This window comes from Triticum aestivum, chromosome 7D (assembly GCF_018294505.1).
Source record: "Triticum aestivum cultivar Chinese Spring chromosome 7D, IWGSC CS RefSeq v2.1, whole genome shotgun sequence".
Taxonomy (NCBI): domain Eukaryota; kingdom Viridiplantae; phylum Streptophyta; class Magnoliopsida; order Poales; family Poaceae; genus Triticum; species Triticum aestivum.
In genome coordinates, this window is record NC_057814.1 from 129,753,839 (window position 1) to 129,763,889 (window position 10,051).

The 10,051-nt window shown below is 41.3% G+C and overlaps 1 protein-coding gene across 29 annotated transcripts; it reads right to left on the reverse strand.

Annotated features, from left to right (window-relative positions):
* Positions 1–281: 281 nt before the first annotated feature.
* On the reverse strand, positions 282–6,504 carry LOC123163922 (uncharacterized). Of its 29 annotated transcripts, none has more exons than XR_006482089.1 (8): positions 6,140–6,504; positions 4,872–4,956; positions 4,684–4,752; positions 4,393–4,437; positions 4,200–4,285; positions 3,588–3,706; positions 2,945–2,984; positions 282–2,709 (listed from the first exon to the last, which is right to left on the reverse strand). XR_006482089.1 is itself a non-coding variant. In XM_044581328.1 (8 exons), exons 1-6 carry the CDS (start codon positions 6,175–6,177, stop codon positions 3,610–3,612), a joined length of 420 nt encoding a protein of 139 aa, XP_044437263.1. In that variant the 5' UTR covers positions 6,178–6,504; the 3' UTR covers positions 282–2,984; positions 3,099–3,114; positions 3,588–3,609. The 29 variants fall into 29 exon arrangements, 7 of the variants coding, with proteins under 7 accessions (XP_044437263.1, XP_044437262.1, XP_044437261.1 ...); XR_006482086.1 differs by having other exon boundaries at positions 282–2,724; XR_006482087.1 differs by having other exon boundaries at positions 3,099–3,706.
* Between the last annotated feature and the right edge of the window lie 3,547 nt (positions 6,505–10,051).

The window sequence follows — 10,051 nt, forward strand, 5'->3', positions numbered from 1 at the left end:
TTCCTCACATTTCCATGATTCCATCAGTTTGATAGTGATTGCACTTGCCTACTTTGTACGAACGTCAGTGCAAACGTATAGTTGACCGCGCTGCTGGGGTGCGCCCCTTGCACCTTATTATGTGTAGTAATGTATGCATCCATTTCCATTAGCATTTTCCAGTTCGCGTAACACAATAGCATGAACTTAGCGCTTATTCCACAGTCCTCTGTGTACCTGCACTGTCCCTGTCCTATTTGTATTATGCATTATTATAAAATCAGACTGAAAGCACAGGAATATATGTATGTGCAAGTAACTGACCGGAATTATTAGAAAAAGTATTACAAATGCAACATATTCAGAAAATGGATCGTCTCTAAGAGAAAAGCAGCTGACATCATAGATCATAGATATCAACGGGCGCATGTGGTGCAACAGGCATTAGTCTTAGGTTACATAAACGATCAGGTTGCTCACGACACCCTCGGTCAAGCACGTTCAACACCCGCTTTCGCTCGAAGGCGAGAATGACGACGGCGGCGGTGTGGACTTCCCTGCCTCCTCATCCTCCGCCCCACAAGGCAAGGGGCAAGATGATGTCGACGCCCTCGCGGATGGCTCGGCCTCCTCGTCTATCTGCTTGCTCACACATATATTCTCTCCGTCCGAAATTACTTGTTGCAGAAATAGATGTATCTAGACGTATTTTAGTTATATACATCCATTTTTATCCATTTCTGCAACAGCTAATTCGAGACGGAGGGAGTATATGATAAAAGTATAGATGCAGGAAGCAATATATAATGCTCCAAAAAATAATTGCATGAATAAAAGTGGATTGCAGAACTGGTTGTTTACCGTCATATACAACGCTCCAATTGAAGGTATCACTAAGACGACAATATGTACCACTAATCTAAAATATAGAATTTGACTTGTCTGAGCACTATTACTCAGACTGGAGATAGACCATATTTATTTATATGGTCATCGCACACAAACATATTTTCTAGTGCTTATTTCAGAACTGTCTGTAGACCTGCATCATCACATTTGTTATGATAATGAAGAATTTATCCAAATGTGCTACAATACATTTAGAAGCTACAAATGTCAGAATATTTCTTCCTTAGCTATAGCCGAAAGACACTGCTGCAAGTACTTTCTAATAATAGAGATAAACAGAACCAATACATCAACCCGAATAATAATAGACAGAGATGATATCAAATAATGTATTGCCACCAGGAAGTACAAGACAGGTTGTGTGTATGAGTAAACATGGGACATACCTCACTGCCTTGAACAGATACATTTTCCTTTTGAATATACAAACCATAGCAACCGCTGTCTCTTTCGAAATAATCTGCACAAGCCGGCTTTGACATTCTCAATCTAAAGAGCACCATAGTTGTGTCCCTCACGCACTACAAAAGGGCATGTAGAATAACAAAACCAACATCATCTGATCCAAGATAATGATAGTAGTACTGAAATTTTGAGGCCCTATCTTTATACTTCGCAACATAGGAAATAATTAGTACCGTACGGCTTATTAAAATACTCTCTGCTTCATGAAATAATCAAAAAATGCACTTATTTAAGGCGGTCTATCTTTTGGAACTATTTCCCTACTTGGTTCAGGAGCCGATGGACCTCATCATGTTTTTGCATACAACAAAGTAGTTGGTGCCCTACTAAACAGGAGCTGGAGAAGGTTCTATCCAGCATCAGGGAGGACTTCATTTTTTTCTATAATTCTAACAAGTATTATGTAAAAAAAAAATATTTTTCTTTTGATCTGGCTGGCATTTAAAATGTTGATTCAATTCATGTCGTAATTTTATTTATTTTTCTGTCTTGCTCAGTAAAGCTTCCGTTTGTTAATTAGACTAAAGCTTCCATACCTTTTACAAAAGAAAACAAATAACCTGATGCTAACGTCTGTTAGTTTTCTATATGTGGAAGACAAATATGTGTGAACCTGCATGAAAATGGCTTCACAGAGGCGCGTCGAGGCCCTCCAGCAATACAAGTGCGAACCAACTCCGTCTCAAAGATATGGTATGGGGTTTGTGTCCAGTTTAGAAGAAACTATTAAAGCAAAGGTCTGACCTTAACTAAATCCTTATGGTAATATGCAACACTGAGGTTGAAATGCTATCACTCTATCATCCAATACATGCTTTACCATTAAAAAAAGAACTACCTTCTTCATCTTGCAAGATTTTACCACTGAACATTTGGAGATTCATAGTGTATTTCCATGCATACACAACAAACTTTTTCTGAAATTTTATTATTATTTAGTTTCAGTTGGATTCCGGGCTAGAAGTTCCTTTGGATTACGAAGAGTGACTGACGGATAAGATGTATAGTATTAATATAATTTCATAATGATAGATATGTTGTAAACCAGATGTGACTTCTATGTGTCTAAAGAATTTGTCATAATAGCACAAGAATATGGGCACTTTGTATACAACACAAGAATATGGGCACTGTTTGTATTCTTATTAGGATTAAAAATAAAAATAACAGAAATGAACAACGGAAACATCATACATACAACAAATTTAGAGTATATTTGAGAAACTTTTGGAGCGGGTGTAATACCTCATTCATGTGATCTCATAAGCACCCTGATTCCGCATTCATGTGATCTCACTGATGCTTCAACATCAACAAATACAATGAGCATATATCCTTTGTAACACCAACTGGAATCTGTCGATGGGAAACCTGCAGCATTATTAAACAAACAATAATTCTGAAAAATGAAATGTCCAACTGAAAATGAGTTGGTGATGTATATACTCTTTCTCAGTAACTATAGAACCTGATTTCTGAATGAAGGGTGCAAGTAAGGAATTAATTTGTGCATAATGGAGTTGAATCAGTCCAGCATCATAAGAATAGCAGAAAAGAAAAGATATTAAAAACCACATCTAAAATGTAATACCTGTGGGTTGTGGCAGTCCATATATCCAGCAAGCATTACCCTGCATTTTTGTATGATAGACCAATGTAAATGATGTGCACCCACACCTTTTTGACATAGTCAAAACTGCACTATAACAAGTAGAAATTTTTATGGCACTGCATTATTTTTATACCTTTGGATTGAAGACTCTGTACAATACCAATATACCATTCACCTCTTGTCATTGACCTCCGAAAAGAATTATTTGAGATGCGTATAGTAACATGCAATTTTGTGAGATGAGGCAATTGCAAGTCTATATAAGGTAATAGTAACTAACTATATGCATTCCTAGTAACAACAAATGTTAAATGTGCTAAACTGATGCTCCATATAGCCCACAAAAAATTATTCTATATGCAAATAATATAAGCCACTATATATTCTAAACCAACATTTTAATTGCCATGGGGTCTAGTTCTGCTTATTCAGATGGATTAATAAAATAGATCCAGTGTTGTACCAAATCCATGGTATGAAGTAACCACAGGTTGCCATTCTTTAGTTTTAACAGCTTTCCATACAGTAGAGCAATGAAAATGTAACCAACAGGGGAAACCCGACAAATTTATCCATTGCTGTAGCAGTAGACAAGATTAACAAGTCAGAATAGATGGCATACATCATTCATTCTGCCAGTACGGTCATAAGAGAACCGAAAATATCCTCAATAGGATTTTCAAAACCGCCCTCGAATCCACCACCTCCAGCAGCAGCTTTCTCATATTGTTCAGCACCAAACTGTAAAACCACTAAACCAGGCAAAGTAAGGAGAATGATGGTTTGATGGGAGTAGGCATATATTTAATAGGGGTGGTGATGGAAAACATGTGAAGAAAATGTGACAGTGACAAGCATCTGTGAACAATTGTTTTATTACCAAAATGGAAAATACACATGTATGGAATAATATATGTTACATTTGTGTAGTATACATCTTCCTAAGATAAAATATTTCTTTATACAACATGGACCATATTAATTATCTGGAGCCAGTTTTGACCTCTTTCCCCAAAAGAAGAAACTACTTTTGTTGTACTCAAACAAGAAAAACTATAATTACATGTTAATTCTTCACCACTAAACTGACTACTGAATGCCGATCTTTCAGGTAGTAATACTGTGCTTGAATTATCAAGTGTTTGGTACTTTGGTGTCTCAGATCTGCAGTACTCATTCCTACATACATAGCTTACTTCATTTAAACAGGGTGCACCAGCCTTAAACATCTTGCCTTTTCTTCTCCTTGTTGTAACATTTGGAGATGTTGTGATATCTCCAGGAAGCCCTCCCCGTGGATCTCATCCTCCTCCATTGCAACTATCCATTTGAAAACAATCAGACCAAAGTCAGCTAGGTGTAAGATGAACTCAAGGTAATTGGATTGATACCACTACCATAACAATGGGTGGATGCAGCCGATTTACCTGGCTGCCTCGTACACCACCTGCTCCTCCTGGAGCATACGAAATCTGCAAGGTACCAACAATGGCATGAAATAAGGAGATTAGAAGATGGTTGTTGGACGCAGCGGCAGATAGCTAAGATGTTGTAAAATCGCAAAACCTATCTACTGAACTACATCATCTGAACCACTCGCGGGTCACAATTTCAAAAGGCATACAGGGAAACTGAAACATCATCAACCATCACTATAATTAATGCAACAAATCCCCACGTCCAAGAAGCTAAGTGCCAACATGAAAGAAGGGTGCCACCTTCTTGGTCGGCACCGGCATGTACACCAGCGACGCGTGCTGCGAGTATGACAGGTTCGTCCTCCGATCCTGCATCCAAAAACAAAGGAACACCGATAGTTCGATGAGATGTTAACGACCATCCCATATGGCACCAATGATTCTCCACCAGATGATTTGTACTTCACTGCAATCGAATCATCAGAGACCTTTATCACTCTGAATCCTGTACTCAACTCGATGCCATCTCTTTGCAACTTTGTTTCAGCAAACACAGCCATCCTTTGGTCAAACCTATATGTTACAGAAATACTGAAATAGATATATCATCTCACAGTAAACCTGGAGAGAAGAGAAGATCTACTGGCGCTACAATAAAAGGCATGGATACTGAAATAGTAAGCAAAATTTCGATGTCAAATCAGTGAAACCTATCATTCTCAACAAGAACGCAATGTCTACAGTAAGTGAGATAATTTGATAGAAGGCAGGAACATTTATTTAAAAAGGGAAAAGAAAGGGAGGAAGAACAGGGAAGAAACCACCACAATCCAAAAAAACTAATAATATTTGGCAGGAACTAATTCTACACTGGCATTGCTTGGAGGCTAGAAGTAAGGCAGTTTTGGTCTAAGTACAACACTACAACCAGCTTCCCAGATACACGGGTTTAAGTCAACAGTTCCATGTCAACCACAATACTTAGCAATAGAATATACTGTATGTACAGTAAAGTAGTTCACTCTTCAGTTACATCAGAAACATAGTAAAAGGACAAATTCTAAACATATCAACCCATGTACAAATAAGCATTCTACCTACTGCACTGTCATAGTTCTATAGCCTGCACTCTTATTCCCGAACACAATTTATACCTGGTGAAGAAGAGGAATGCCTTGAAATTGCACAAGTGCGGCTCTTGCTTGCACAGCTTCCTACACAACAAATATCAAGATGCAAGAAAAACCCAACTATCTAATCTGCAAATCGAAATCAGCACGGAAAATTATCCCCCAAAAAGGAAAACAACGTCAATTTGCTCAAGAGCGGGTTGGGTAGGAGAGCCTCATTGTGGTCGTCCTCGAATTAGTAAACTTTGTTCCGCATATGCATGTAGGTATGATTTGGGGACACAAGGGCAGACAACCCTGAAGAACACATTCATTAACTCGATAAAATAAAATGAATTCCAGATGGGAGACTAATTATATCCACAAGACGAATATGATGATCGATATATGCAGGAAGCAACTACCATCAGCACAAAGGAGGTAAAAGAAATCAGAGGCAACTACCTTCTGGTAGTCATCAATTAACCATGAATATATATATATACAGTTACTGTTTTCTGAATCGCTAGTCAAGCACAGGAAAATACTTTGGTTCAGAGGAGTTGTTTTCGCCCAAAATTCAGGTGACCATTTTCTGAGGAGCAGCAGCAGGCCACTAGAGGGAGGAAGGGGATGGGAGAAATTACCTCACCGGGGGGGCTGCCTGTCGTCCTCGCCACCGCATCCATCACGGTCGGCTGGCAGCTCAGCGAGCCCCATGGAAGGGTGGGGCGGAGGTGAAGGTAGCCCCACCTCATGGACGTCCCGTTCCACATCTCCGGACGCCAAACCAGGGTGGGTGGAGGGGAAGATCCAGCGGGGTTGCCTCGCCGGCGGCGGGGGCGGTGACCATGGCGACGAGGCGCGAGGTGGAGGCGTGGGCAGGCTAGCCCTCGTGCGGTGGATTTGGCGGAGGAATAGGCGGCGGTGGCGGCGGCAGAGCAACAGCGGAGGGGACGAGGGGCGTGGGGGCGGAGGAGATGAAACCAGCGAGAAAGAGGTCGCGTGCGTGGGTTCTCCAACGAGGCACGTTAACGAGCAGAGATCGATGCGTTTTCACCCTTTTTTTTTCTTTCTATCGTCACAGCAAAAAAATCCACGTGGACCCAACGAGGGAGCGCCCCTTGCGCGACTCTTATTGCGTTTAATTGGCACTGCGTTACTTTAGTTCACCTCTAATCACTGCTCTCAGCCGTGAGCGCTTGTTGTTCCAGCCTGATCAAGTGAAGTGTGTTCCCATAATTAAAAAGCTGAAAAAAAAAAACTGATGCCAACTTGTCGCTGTATAAGAAACAGAAACACGTTTATACGTCACTGCGAATTTTTGGCTACCGTCTCCTTGGAGCCCGGTATTTAGAAGAACAAATATTGAAAACCATAATTCAAAGTCAAATATTGAAAGCTTATTTGTGTCCACTATGGTTCTCTAAATTTTCATTTAAAAATATAGTTATTCGTAAGCTAAAAGAAACAAATCTTTTTTTTGCGGGTGAAAAGAAACAAATCTCAGCCCCAAAAAATTCTACTACGGTCAAACCTTCACTATATGTCACCGTTGGTATGCTCTTTTGAGCACAAATTCAATAGTACTATTACTTTCTATAGCATATGGATCATATTTTGGTACTCTTATATGTTTTATATTTTGGGTCAAACTTTGATGATCTACTCCAGATGACTCTAATCAGCGGCCTCACGCGCAAGACTATCTGTTGTGCCATAGGACTCGAGAATCACGTGCCTGACCGCATAGAAGTACCCGACGTGTTGTAACTGGGCATCCCAATGGCAAACTAATCATAATAGTCCCTCCTTCAAGAAAAGGCGGCTAGGGTTTCTGCCTCCCGTCGGCGGCGCCGCCAATCTCCCACGTCTCCTGTGGCCTTAGGGCTATGGGTGCGCGGTGGATCTCGGCCCTTGCCGGCGGGAGGGCTCCATTTTCAGGTGCTTCTTCAAGTGTTGTTAGTGTTTGTGTCTTGTTCAAGAAGACGAGGCGGCGGCGGCTTTTTGAAAGATGGAATAAGATTCTTCCCGCCTAGCCCCCGTCCCAATGGTGTGTCTAGCATCGTCAAAGGGCGTGTGGAGGTGTGTCTCCGGTGGATCTTGCGAGATTTGGTCGGTGGTTGTCTTCCGTGGATCAGCTCGGATCCGGTCTTTGTTCGTCTTTGTTCATGTGTCTTCAGGTTGGATCATTCCGATCTAAAATTCTCTTCATCGGCGGCGCTTGCTATTATGGGGCGTTGGTCCTATGGGACCTTAGCACGACGACTTTCCGACTGTATACTACAACAAGTTGTGCCCGGCTTCGGCGAGGGAGGGGCGATGACGGCGGCGCGCCTTCGGCTCACTTTAGTGCTTGTAGTCGTCGCTAGGTGGTCTATGAATCTGGATGTAATTTTTATTATTTCTAGTGTTCGTTGTACTACCATGATTGAAGATGAATAGATCGACAGTTCCCGCAAAAAAACGAATCAATAGAAGGCTATTTTTTTACATTAGGAATGTGCGCAAGGTTTACCTACCTGCATCGTCGTGCATCAGCACAACGCCTACCTGGAATGGCACAACAAAAAGGGAATCAGGGCAACTAGATCTAACAACGCGTACGAGCTGTGTTGGTGTTCCAATAAAAACTAGCGGGGCAGTAACTGAAGAATCACAATTTTGATTTAGTAAAACCATTGATAACCCACAAGTATAGGGGATCGCAACAGTTTTCGAGGGTAGAGTATTCAACCCAAATTTATTGATTCGACACAAGGGGAGCCAAAGAATATTCTCAAGTATTAGCAGCTGAGTTGTCAATTCAACCACACCTGGATAACTTAATATCTGCAGCAAAGTATTTAGTAGCAAAGTAGTATGATAGTAACGGTAACAGTGACAAAGGTAAAGATAGCAATATTGTAGTGATTGTAACAGTAGCAGCAGTAAAGTAACTAAGCGAAGAACAATATGTGAAAAGCTCGTAGGCATTGGATCGGTGATGGATAATTATGCCGGATGCGATCATTCATGTAACAGTTATAACATAGGGTGACACAGAACTAGCTCCAATTTATCAATGTAATGTAGGCATGTATTCCGAATATAGTCATACGTGCTTATGGAAAAGAACTTGCATGCCATTTTTTGTCCTACCCTCCCGTGGCAGCGGGGTCCTAGCGGAAACTAAGGGATATTACGGCCTCCTTTTAATAGAGCACCAGACCAAAGCATTAACACATAGTGAATACATGGACTCCTCAAACTACGGTCATCACCAGGAGCGGTCCCGATTATTGTCACTTCGGGGTTGCCGGATCATAACACATAGTAGGTGACTATAACTTGCAATATCAGATCAAGAACACAAATATATTGATGACAACATAAAGGGTTCAGATCTGAGTTCATGGCACTCGGGCCCTAGTGACAAGCATTAAGCATAGCAAAGTCATAGCAACATCAATCTCAGAACATAGTGGATACTAGGGATCAAACCCTAACAAAACTAACTCGATTACATGATAAATCTCATCCAACCCATCACCGTCCAGCAAGCCTACGATGGAATTATTCACGCACGGCGGTGAGCATCATGAAATTGGTGATGGAGGATGGTTGATGATGACGATGGTGACGGATTCCCCTCTCTGGAGCCCCGAACGGACTCCAGATCAGCCCTCCCGAGAGAGTTTAGGGCTTGGCGGCGGCTCCGTATCGTAAAACGCGATGAATCCTTCTCTCTGATTTTTCTCTCCCCGAGCGTGAATATATGGAGTTGGAGTTGAGGTCGGTGGAGCACCAGGGGGCCCACGAGGCAGGGGGCGCGCCCTAGGGGGTGGGCGCCCCCCCCCCTCGTGGATAGGGTGTGGCCCCCTGGCCTTGATTCTTTCGCCGGTATTTTTTATATTTTCCAAAAATAATCTCCGTTGATTTTCAGGTCATTCCAAGAACTTTTGTTTTTGCACAAAAATAACACCATGGCAATTCTGCTGAAAACAGCGTTGGTCCGGGTTAGTTCCACTCAAATCATGCAAGTTAGAGTCCAAAACAAGGGCAAAAGTGTTTGGAAAGTAGATACGTTGGAGACGTATCAACCATCTACTGCTAACAAATACCTTCTTTCTTTTCTGTTTTGTTGTGTAATTGTTTTATTGTAATTAATTGAATCGGTTCAATTCTTGCCCTCATATTGAAATGAATCAAGATTTATAAGGAGTTAGTTAATGATGTTTGAGCATGTACTTTTTTTAGTGTTTATTTTTTATTACTATCTATGGACTGATTACAAGCCGAAACACGGTTAGAACTCTAATATGTCTTGAACTTATCTTGAATTCAATTAATGACTCGTAACATTTTTTGATCTATTTGATAGTTGCCAATTAACAGGAGATATTTTTCGCAAACTTTGTTATAGCCCTTGCGGTTGCTGAAGCCGCTATTGGAATAGGCCGGATAGGCAAGACCCCTCCTCATCAAAACGAAACCAACCGGTAAGGACGCACCATTGTTTTGGGTACCATGGGAATATAATTTGTCTTATAGGTTGTTGAAGGTAGTGATGTCACTGC

Excerpts from the sequence above, each read along its gene's own strand:
- LOC123163922 (XM_044581327.1), bottom strand. The coding sequence starts at position 6,177 with ATGCGGTGGCGAGGACGACAGGCAGCCCCCCCGGTGAG. Across the intron at positions 4,957-6,139 it reads CAGGCAGCCCCCCCGGTGAG|GTTTGACCAAAGGATGGCTG; the intron begins GTAATTTCTCCC and ends TGTAACATATAG. Across the intron at positions 4,753-4,871 it reads CAGGATTCAGAGTGATAAAG|GATCGGAGGACGAACCTGTC; the intron begins GTCTCTGATGAT and ends TTTTGGATGCAG.